General features: G+C 38.4%; 1 protein-coding gene across 1 annotated transcript in view; it reads left to right on the top strand.

The window, feature by feature from the left end:
* LOC136858059 (probable E3 ubiquitin-protein ligase HERC1) overlaps positions 1–12312 on the top strand; it is an 850878-nt gene that overhangs the window by 354238 nt on the left and 484328 nt on the right. The window contains exons 30-31 of the mRNA XM_068225263.1: positions 2833–2979; positions 10000–10090. Of these exons, the coding sequence (XP_068081364.1) occupies positions 2833–2979; positions 10000–10090 (238 nt within the window). The remainder of the gene's footprint in view (positions 1–2832; positions 2980–9999; positions 10091–12312) is intronic.

Raw genomic sequence — 12312 nt, forward strand, 5'->3', positions numbered from 1 at the left:
CAAAATTTTGTAGCAACCTGTATTTCTACATATTCTAAAGTGTTATAATTAAAAATTTAAAAAGAAACTTACGTCCGGAAGGTTTTGCATACTCGTATACCAATGGTGGCCTCGCCTATTGGTATCAATCTTCCTTAAACTGATCTTAAAATAAAATGCACTACTATTTAAAGTAAAGAGAATAAAAATATAGTATATATTCTATTAGTCTGGCAGTATCACATTATGCAAAGTATTTCATTTTCTTGAATGGGCTACTGTATGTATTCTCAATGAAAATTCTTCTGAGAATTCCTGTCACGATCTTTTCATCAATATTGTATAGAATATTTGGCAATACAGCACCAATTTACCATGTCAGTATGTCTGTTCTAATCATGTGATTTAAACATATCATTTAATCAAGAATTTAATGACCTTGTTACTTGTCATCCAAATAACATAAGAAAATTGTATTTGCTCGAAGAGGGCTAAAGGACTTATTATCTTCTCAGTTGCGTGGGTTATATAGGGGCGTAACCATTCAAGTCATAGTAAATGTGGCCTCATTGTTGACTGTGAAATCAGATTTAATTTGCTGTCCAGTTGTTTGAGCATACCTGTCATACAAAAACATGCATAAAATTCTAACTAATGAAGATAATTCACTCAAATTTTTCATTCATGTCACAAAAGTTATGACTTACCCATACTCCATCCTAGAAGGTCTGCTGGTTGTGGTACACCTCAGAATACTCCGGTAAGTGAAGAACAACACCAAACTTTTTGCACGGCAGTGCACTTTCACATCTTTTGCCGCTGCTCTGGAAAACAACACATCTTTTGGTGGGATTGTTTTTCTTCTCAGTCGGTGGAATATACACAAGAAAATGAGTCCATACTTTTTCATGTAATCTTGGTGGATTGTGTCCAGAGGAAGGACATCCTCAGACTGAGAACACTGGCAAGTTCGCTGTCTCATGTAACAGCTCTCCAAGGTTTATTCTAAAGTAAATGTAGCCCAACTTCTTTTTTCCCACTATCTTATGATACACAATATACACACTGAAAATGCTTTTGCCAAGAAGGTAGATTATGATTTTCCTGTACCCCTTAGCTGTGCATCACCTGATCCTGTAAATCCATGTCCCTCCCCCATCCCTTTCTGGTATTCAATGGCACATTTTGGTTTACGAACCTCTTCTGTAGGAACTTGGTCTCTCTTCCCTTTTAGCTTTCCCATTCCCAGTTACTTCAGATGATTTATGCTTAGTGAAGAGAAAATGAACATCCTTGTTGTCCTTCCACTTTACGTACAGAAACTTATTAGCTGACCACATTTGAGACTCTCCGAGCTTCAGTTTCTTCTTTGAAATATCAGCTGGTGTATCTTTCCTGTTCGGCCTAACTGTACCAATTGCATTGATTGACCTGCTTGTCAGTCTTTTAAAAAGATCTGGAGATGAGTAGCAGTTGTCCAAAGTACAAAGTGTGGCCTTTGTCAAATAGTGGTTTGCACATGTATAGTACCACATTTGTGCTTGCAAGATGATTAGGATCAGTCATATCATCACACACATAAATTTTGAAATAAAAGCAGTGTCCAGAATTGGATTCACAAATTTTATAAATTTTGATGCCAAACCATGAACGCTTGGATGTATTACATTGCACATAAAACAGGCGATATCTGAATTTCATGAGGCTTTTGTAGAAGAACTATGTCCTGTGCAGGGAAATACAACTCAGAAAATTTCTTAGAGAAGTGCTGTAGAATAGGCCTAATTTTCCTTAGTTTGTCACTTCGATCTGCATTCATATCATCAGTGTAATTTAAAAATCGCAAAATAAGTTTGAATCTTTCCCAGCTCATAGTTTCTTGATAGATTGGTGTCTCAGTCACTCTTTTCTTGCTTTGGTAGTCTTGAATTTTACATTTTTGCACTTGGCCCATGGAATTAGTAACGCAAAATATGCCTTTATTTCATTCATAGACATGTTTTCCTTTTGGAAGCGCTCCGCTGTTTTGCGGCATAAGCATTTGTTTTACTTGAAATGATTTCAAAGAGCGGATCCATATACTCTAAAAAGATCGTAAGTTCAGACAGTGGATCGGATTAAAACTTTCTTGTAAGTCTCTGAAACACCACTGTATCCGCGAAATGGGTATATAATAGGATTATTGTCTTTATTCTCCCATTTCCAATCACTACAGTTCTTTTGCGTTGGAGGCCATGCGCTTTTGGAATGACCTGGCATGTTAATTTCACTCTCACTTTCTTCAATGCTCTCTGCATTCAAGTTACATTCACTGTCGTTATCATTGGCGTCAAACTCAGATTCTTTTTTAGACAAGTCATTACTGTCAGAATTGCTATCTAAAACCCTATCAACAAGCGCTGTCGATCTCTCTTCATCATTAACATGATACTGGTCTGACTGCATGATGAATACTGAATAGAGTTGAAAATTAACTGTTGGTTGACAATCCCAACATCACAGACTGCATTGTTTACCAACAGTTCATGCCTCTGGTTCCTATAAGTGTGTATTGTGACAACTTATATTGCAAAGGGAATCTAATATTCAAAGATAAGAGTGACACAGCGTCCTTGCAAGCTGAACTCGTCATTTGATTCATGCGCTAAAACTCTGCACGCAACCACAGCTTGTCAAATTATGCAAATGGGTTAAGTATGAAAAAAAACATTTTGGTAGGTTTTCTGTCTCTAAACCATTATGATAGCAATATATAATATCATCATGTACTTCTCTAGACTGTGAAAATTTTAAAACTCCTTGAGGGATAGACTTATATTGTAATTTCACTTGTTTATGGTGGTATTGTTTCAGGTAAAGATGACTGATATGCAAGTGCGTGGGACTCCTCGTGATATGCTTCCTGGTGATCCTCAGTGTGCTCCACAGCCAGCCGTTATAGCAGAAGCTCACATTGCTCTCTTGAGGCGTCTGCATGCTACTGACACATGGTCTCAGCAGGTATTACTATTTAGGGAAATTACATATGGGTACCGCTAGTCACATTACTGAACTGCTCCACCTTTATTGTTTTATTGTTATTATGTAATAAAAATTGCATTTGCTATAATCTAATAATACACTGTAATTAACAAAGAATGAAGCAGTACGTCTTCCCCCAAAACTTGAAGAATTTGTTCATGCTTGAAATCAAACTGTATTATATTGTAATACTCTTAATAGACAAAATAACTTTCTGAAGAAGAGTCTCTTTGAGCTTTTAACTGAACTGAGGAATTTTTGATTGCATAATTGGGAGCTCAATAGAACCTTTTTGTTGCCTGATAATTTTAAATCTTTCCTCTATCACATTTAAATTTGTATGTATGTTGAGTCCTCAGCCTGAAAGTTGGTTGTATCCACAACAATTCCACCATTAGTTGTCATAAAAAGACCAGGCATCACTGGAGAGGCATACTAGCAAAAGGAGGAGCAAGATATTTTCCTCTTACTTTCCTCTCTTACCAAGCCCAGATATGAATGACATTTTCATGACAGTTACCACCGGGACTGGCTGAATAAGGAATGGAATTACTAGCATCACATATACTTCAGTCACTTTCATATTGTCAAATCCAAGGATAAGGCTCCCTTCTGACTGAGGCTACTTACTGACTGCTAATAAATGCTGTTTGTTGTTCATGAATACAAGAGATAAATCAGCGCTCTCATTCACAGCCATGGCCACAGAGCATTAGCTATTTGGACGCTCAGAGTAGCTGATTTTGCCACCTGCTCATTTCAGTACCAGAAAACATATTGTAGTTTTCACATGAGGCTGCAGTCACACCACTATTTTTGTAGCAATTACATGGTGTGGTGGTATTGCTGCTAATGGGGAAATATTTTACCAGCCACTGCATGTTCCAATACTGCTAGTCTTTGCTTGAAAGTTAATGAAATGGATTGTTTACATCGAGGAGAATTATGAGAGTAGCACTGGACAAAGGAATGTCAGGCAAATTCTTCAATATGGAAGATTTCACCATCGAGATCAAAAAGAAGCCAGTAGGGTGTCAGCAAGAATGTGTGGGAATCTGTCATTGATAATGGAATGAATGTGAAAATATGAAGAAGAAATTCACCATCCCATTTTTAATCACTAAACAGTAAACAGTAGTTCGTTGAGTGGGTTATTGTAGTCACGTCCTAGTTCACGAACCATGAGCATTGGCTGAGCAACCTAGCAAGTAATCCTGAGAGTCGGAATACCAGTTGCTATGGAATAGGAGTGGGCATCCTGCATATACTCTGAGTCATGGCCCTCCTTGTGCTCAGACGTCTAGGACTAACAATATACTGGTTGTCCCTAACCCGTTAGGGGAGAGATCCTCACTTGTACCATGTGTAAGTAAGGGTAGCATCCTGCTTCACAGAATTTTCACCTAGCATGCTCAAAACGTTTTAAACAAGCCTCGGATCTATGGGAGTAACAAGAATCCCACTCCCATTTGACAGGCAAGAGACTCCTTGGAAACAATTTGGCGAACGAAATGGAATTTGATGGGGGAGCTGTTAGTATTAATAGGCATTATTGAAGGAAGAAAGTAGAATTGGCTGAATCAGCAAGAGAATGCATCTGGATGTGTTAGGAGTTAATGATATTTGGGTAAGAGGAGATAACAAGGAAGAGATAGGAGATAATAAAGTGTACTTGACAAATGTTAAAAAGGCAAGGGCCAAATGTGGGAGAGGACTGTTCATCAGGAATACTATTGTATGCAACATAGTTTATGTTACACACATAAATGAGTGAATAATGTGGGAAGATGTGGCAATTGGAGGAATTAGGACAAAATTTGCCTCAGTGTATTCACAATGTGAAGGTACAGATGAGGATGAAGTTGACAAGTTTTATGAAGCATTGAGTGACATTGTAATCAGGGTCTACAGCAAGGATAGGATAGTGCTAATGGGCAATTTCATAGTGAGAGTTGGAAATCGAACTGAAGGATATGTAAGGGCGATTTGTAAATGTAGGAAATATATGGAAGCTAATAGGAATGGGAAGTATTAGCTCGACTTCTGTGCTAATACCATATTAGCGGTTATGAATACATTCTTCAAGCATAAGGCTATTCACTGCTACAGATGGGAGGGTTGGGGCACCAGATCCATAATAGACTATATCATAACCGACTTTGAATTCAGGAAATCTGTTAGGAATATGCAGGCATTCTGGGGATATTTTTGGTGATACAGACCAGTATCTAATCTGTAGGCTATCTGATCTCTAGGTCTAGGACAGAGAAAGTGAAATCTGTCTGCAGATGAATTAGGATAGAAGATCTCCAAGATGAGGAAATTAGACAGAAGTATAATATGGATATTGCACAAACTTATGTTACAACATGTTTAATTCGGGACCAGTTTCAACACATATTTGGTGCCATCATCAGCTGATTGAAAAAACAGGGCAAGAAGTATACAATTATCAACACAAAAAAACAAACATTAAAGGATAACTGTAACACATATAACACTTTCATGAAGAAGTGATCAATTGAAGTTCATATAGTTTTTACACTCTTGGTGTGAGTATTGAAAGAACTGAAGGATACTATGCAATAATAATAATAATAATAATAATAATAATAATAATAATAATAATAATAATAATAATAATAATAATAATATATATATATTTTTTTTTTTTTTTTTTTTAACGAGGGAAGTGTGGGAAATCTTTTATGAGACACTTGTGAGGGTCTGCACTCTACAAGCATGTGAGATTCCTACTCACCAAAACCCACACACCCTTTTCCCACGACGTATATACCGCTCTGGAACCGCTCTCGCATTACTTCAGGGCGGTGTCATGCTAATTTCTCAGGTTTCTTCTTCCTTTATTTCTCCTTACTGCCGTTCATGAGCATTCATATCTCTCTTTTTCTGACGCAGGATGCCTTCTACATATACTGCTATCTGATCCCAAGATTCTTGGTTTCGTAGCATCACCTGCACAGTAGTTTCTGGCGTCAACTCTCCTTGCTCAGTATGTAAACATCTTCTCTGAGTTGACCAATGATACCATACGAAAAATGTGTGAAATACATTGTCTACATCATTGCAATAAATACACGCAGAGTCGCTCGCTCTACCCACTCTATGTAGAAATTTCCGGAAGTATCCGTGACTCGTCAATAGTTGCGTAATGTAAAAAAATTAATCTCACCATGAGCTCAGGCAACCCAGTCAGCTAGGCGTGGCATCAGCCGCTTAATCCATTTTCCTCGAGGATCTTCCTCCCATCTTTGCTGCCACCGCTCCATTCCTTGCCTATAAGCTAGCTCCTTAGCACGCTTCTTTCCGAGATCTCCTTGAGTTCGCCAGACTTCCTGTCTCTCTAAAGCAAGTAAATCATTCGGTGCTACCGCTGCTATCGTAAGGACCGCAGGTTCAGATACTGTGCGATATGCGCTTATAATACACAAAGCTGATCTCCGCTGTACCGCAGCTATCCTTTGCTGGTATTTTTCAAACTTCAGAGATTCAGCCCAGACTTCAGCACCATATAGAAGTGTCGAGTGAACTATCGACATCAGAAGTCGTCGTTTGCTAGACTTCGGACCTTTAACGGTGCTCATAAACCTACTCAGCGTAGTTGTTGTTTTCACCGCCTTATCTGTCACCCGTTTGATATGATCCCAAAAAGTAATAATAATAATAATAATAATAATAATAGAATAAAAACAAATATTTAATGCCAAGTTCGTGTTGCGACAACTTTTAACTTACAGAACTAACAACGACAACTATGGAAGGATGTACCTACATGGTTTATGCATTCTGTTGTAAATAGACTGATAGCTGTGTTGAGCTTGATATAGTTGGTGTAAGGCAGATTTCCAAGGTGAAATATCCTTTAGGTCTGGAGGGTTTGCAAGAAGAGCATGTAAATACCAAGAAAGCGATAAAGGAGTATGTAGGAGGCTGCCTAGAAATGTTTGTGAAGGAGTATGCCCTGTAGCAGAGCTAATCGAGATGAAAACAAGGCCAATGAAGGCTAATTCCTTATTCCATTGCTTCTGATGAACAGAGTGAAAAATAAACAGATCAGCTTTTAAATGCCAATGGTATTGCTCTACTAGATGGCTTTGAGGATAATACGAGTTGGAAAATATCTTATTTATTCCCAAAGTTAAACAAAAATCATGGAAACTTTAGATGTAAAATCAGTAGCATTTTCAGATGCTAAGCTGGCAAGAAGGAAAATGACAAAACTGACAAAATTCGGCAAAGGTGAGTAGAGTCCATTTCAGTACAGTTCTTACACCCCAAGTTCCTGGGACAAAATGGGACGCTGTTGCATATTGGACCCCCTTACTTTTTATGGCTATAAAAGGGGAGGGTGGGGTGGAAAGGTGTCTAATACGGGAGGAAATACAGTAACCGAGCAGTTATCTCATATGAAAGGCACTAGACCTGATGAAGAAAGGCAAACAGTACAGCTGAGGGTGATATTGTGCTGACCGTGTAATAATACTCCATTATCTGTTGGCCATATGGCTGGACAGAGTAGTCTTCTTGGCAGGTCAAGACGTTAAAGAGCAGTATATATCAAAAGGTTTTTAAAATTTCCTGTGCGATACATACACTACATAATAATACTTCAGTATCCAATATGTCAATATTTGGAAATACTTACAATAGCAGCTACCAGTACCCAAAGACAAAACTGAACATATGAGAAACTTCAATTTGTCGTTTGAATCATGTACAGTTTTAGCAGTATATAACTATTGTCATGTTTTAAAAGAAAGAAACAAACAAGTGACATATCAAGTTTATGTAAATATAGGAACATGAAAAGGAACACATAAGAAGATGACTACAATAACAGGTTTGCTTTGGAATAGAAGCAACACAAAAAGGAGAGCGGGACTAATATGAAAATGCAGAAGAACAAGTATAGTGTCTATATCTTTATACACTGCTGTCTTTGTTATCAAGCCCACTTTTTCTACCATTTCATCTCCGCATCTAACTACTTTCATTGTTGTTCCTCTCTCTCTTGTTGTTTTCTTTTTTTTACTGTTGATGGGGGTGTGGTGACATCTCAAGAAATGTCTTTGTCATGCTGATCAATATTTAGCTAGCTGCGTAGCCTCAAATTCAGACTTTCCACCACATGTCCTTTTCCGATCAACCCATCTCATAGATGCTCAGCCATGAGGTCTCCCTCTTGGTGCTTTCCCTTCTACCACCATTTTCTCCATGGCTTCCTTCCTACTTGAGATATGGTCAAAGTTTCTTAGGAATACTCAGATGATCTTCTCCATAAGCCCGTCTCTGACTCTGATCTCCTCAAAAGCCAAAATGTTGGTCAAGTTTTCCACACATTTCCAGTGCTTCTATCATCTTGTCAGATCTTTAACAGTCCATATCTTAGTGGTATAATGTGGCCATTGTACTGTAAATATCAGTGCATTTACCAGTTTCAGTTTTGTATTCTTGGTAATAGTTCTTGTAATACCAATTAGTTGGTCCGTTATTGGACATTATAAATTTTCCAGCTAACTCATTCCTGGTTGCCAGCACTTCACCTCAGTGTGCTGAGTTGGGCTCCTCAGTTGGTAAATAGCACACCTACCAAGAAGCATGGCTAGTGCATACTGTGGAGGCCACTGCGTAGGCTACTTGGAACCACTAGCAGTGCCAATGCACTATGAGAGACTTCATTTCATTTTCAAAAATTGATGCCAGCCTGGCCATCAGATGATATAGATGTTGATTCCCTTAGGGAACCTGAAATATTTGTCCTGAATACCAATTGTGTTATAAATTTACTCATTAATACCAATTAGTATTACAAATTTACTCATTTGAGACAAATATTTCAGGTTCCCTAAGGGAATCAACGTCTATATCATGATAGTTCTTGTCCGTCCATATCTTCATGAGTTTACAATTGTTGAAAGTGCAGTAAATGAAATGCAAGGAATATAATATGGAAACAACGTACTCCTTTCACAGTGCTATGTTCAGCACTGAATTTAGTGAATTATGATAAGAATATGGAAAGGTTCCCCAGGGTCATAATATTGATTTTGTGGATGTTATGTGATGAATGTAATGGAAGATGTGAATGAGACATATGACTTCATTTTTCAAAAGAAACGGAACACTTCAAAGTGAGTAGCTATGGATTGAGCTTTGTGACAATTGTAGTTTTTACTGAGCAAGTTGGCTGCTTGGTACAGTCTGCACTATTGTTAGCTTGCATTTGGGAGATGATGGACTCAGAGCCCACCCACCATCAGCAGCTCTAAAGATGTTGTTCTGTGGTTTCCTCATTTTCACACCAGGCTAATGCTGGGGCTGTACCTCAATTAAGACTTCTGCTGCTTCCTTTCCAGTCTTAGCTCTATCCTGTCCTATTACCACTCAAAACTATCTGAATTAGTGTTATGTTAAACCACTTGCAAAAAAGAAAAAATATCATAGTCATGACTTTAAAGTTGTATTTAGAATAGTTACAATTAATTAACTTAATTGTTATTTATCCAGTATCATATTGATCATATTTTTCCTAAATGAACATTATTTATATTGATGTGATTAATACTGCTTTGTGTGCTATACATTAATAAATTACAGTAAGTACTTTTGGATGATGTCTGCATAATTCTTAGCTCCTGGCACTATCAAAGAACAAATAAATGACAGGGAGATAGTGGATTCAAACCCCACTGTCGGCAGCCCTGGAGATATTTTTTTCATGGTTTCCCATTTTCACACTGGGCAAATTCTGGGGCTGTACCTTAATGAAGGTAATGGCCGCTTCATTCCCACTCCTAGCCCCTTCCTATTCCATTGTCGCCGTTCTTTCTGTGTAGGTGCAACGTAAAGCAAATTGTTGATATTGTTGATTAAATGACAGTGGGTGGATTTAATGGGTAATGTGAAGTAGAATCTTACTTACATAATATTACAGTATTTCCTTTACTCCTTTAATTTTGTTTTTTGTGCTGCTTATAGGTGAATGACTGTCTGCTTGAAAGACTGAACCAGGCTCGAGAACTACTTCCACCATGTGATATACCTTCTTGCCTAGAGGAGGATTTAATGGGTAAGGCAGTTACTTAACTGTATTAATTGCTATGAAAGGGTGTTAAATAGGCTGAAGATTGCATATAATCTAGTAAGTGTAGCAGTAAAAGTAGTTTTATATCTGGAGAATCTTTTGATTTTTACAAACTGAATATGAAACAGAAAAAAGTTACATTGCCAGTACCATTTATAAACATTCCAAATACATATTTCCAAATGTTTTACTTGGAAACATCTCTTCAGTCTCCTGTCGCAGCTGGAAGCTGTGTGGCCTCCACAAATGTTGTACCTCTTAACCTGAGATTATATTTCTTCCAGAGTTTTTCACTGGGAAGTTAGAGGTGGTTGTTAACTGACTACACCAGCACTTTACTAATGAATTTGGTCTAATACTACCTCGACAAAATCATTGTCAGGTGACTATACACATCTGCATGTGTGTTGTAACAAGTCACGAATAGTTCGATGTACACTGACTGGCAACAGAAGTGGATCACTTTATTTTCTTATTAAAATCTTAATTTATTCTAGTAAAATGTATCAGTTTTCCAATATTCAATTTAATTTTATGAAAACTAGATGTTTACTGTAGAAAATACCAGAATATGTTTTACAGCATGCATTAACTCACAATTTTCCTCACATTTTGGAGTTCCTGAAAGTTTTCAGACTGGGCGAGTTTTCCATGCGGTTAGGACCGCGTAGCTGTCAGCTTGCATCCAGTAGATAGCGGGTTCGAACCCTGCTGTTGACAGCCCTGAGGATGGTCTTCCATGGTTTCCCATTTTCACATTGGGCAAATGCTGGGGCTGTACCTTAATTAAGGCCATGGCTGCTTCATTCCCACTCCAAGCCCTTTCCTATCCCATTATCGCCATAAGACCTATCTGTACCGGACGAGTTGACCGTGCGGTTAGGGGCATGTGGCTGTGAGCTTGCATCTGGGAGATAGTGGGTTCGAATCCCACTGTCGGCAGCCCTGAATATGGTTTTCCGTGATTTCCCATCTTCACACCAGGCAAATGCTGGGGCAGTACCTTAAGTTAGGCCACGGCCGCTTCCTTTTAACTTCTAGGCCTTTCCTATCCCATCATCGCCATAAAACAAGTCCTATCTGTGTCGGTGGGACGTAAAGCAAATTGTAAAACAAAATAATAAAAATATTGATTTGTAGCAGTTGTTATTAAATTTATGAACAAACAAAACAAAGTTAATATTTGTACTGCACTTCATGAGAACACTGGTCACTAAAAATGGGTGTTTCCATCCCTAGCATCTGTGACAGCCTGTAAGAGCTCAGGCATACTGTTCACAAGTTGTTGGATAGCCTCTGCTGCGATGCAGTCCCAATCCTCCATCAATGATGTTCTCAGATGTACCAAGTAGTGTTGTCACATTGTCTGACGGTCCTTCCAAGCATATACCATTCATGTTCAGTGGGGTTTATGTCAGGGCTATGTGCTGGCCAGTCCAGGGTTCAAATCCCAACTTCCTGCAGATACTGCACAAAACAGAGAGCAGTACAGGGTCAGACATTATGATAAATCAGCATGAAATTCTGGCTGATAAAAGGTGCAAAGAGCATCATATGGTCCACCAGGATCCCTTTGATGTACTTTTGGCTGTTGAGGGTCCTGTGATCATTGAACACTAGCACAGTGCCTTCACATTGTTCAAGCCATCCCACATCGTCACCAGGCTGCCTCCAAACTGAGTCTTCAAGGAGAAAACAGTGGTGCTGTATCTCTCTCCATACTTTCTGCACACACTTTTTCTACCATCAGGAGACCGCTTCTCGTCAGTGAAGAGAACAGAGGCCCACTGCTCGAGGTCTATCCCAGATGCTGCCCAGAAAAGTGAAGGTGTGCTTCTTTCTGTTGTCGTGCAAGTAGGAGTCCACGTGCAGGTCTCCTGCATGAAAGATAAGCTTCTTGTGATCTCCTTGTTAAGTTTGCTCACTCACTCTGACATGTGTGACATCCAATCAATTTGTTGCTTGGAATGCTGTGGTATGGTGATCACAGTAATCATCCATTTCTCAACAAATGCAATGAGTTTTTTCTGTGTTGATTATTAAATATCACTTGAATATTTTATCATTTGATTTTATATTTACTTAGCTGACTATAATATAATGAAAGCAAAACAAAACTTCCAAGTTAATATTGTGAGAATACAGTAGTTAAAAATAAAGTTGCTATCTTTCATTCCTATGTCTAGTGTGTTAAAACTATTTCCAGA

Source organism: Anabrus simplex, chromosome 1, assembly GCF_040414725.1.
Source record: "Anabrus simplex isolate iqAnaSimp1 chromosome 1, ASM4041472v1, whole genome shotgun sequence".
Lineage (NCBI taxonomy): Eukaryota > Metazoa > Arthropoda > Insecta > Orthoptera > Tettigoniidae > Anabrus > Anabrus simplex.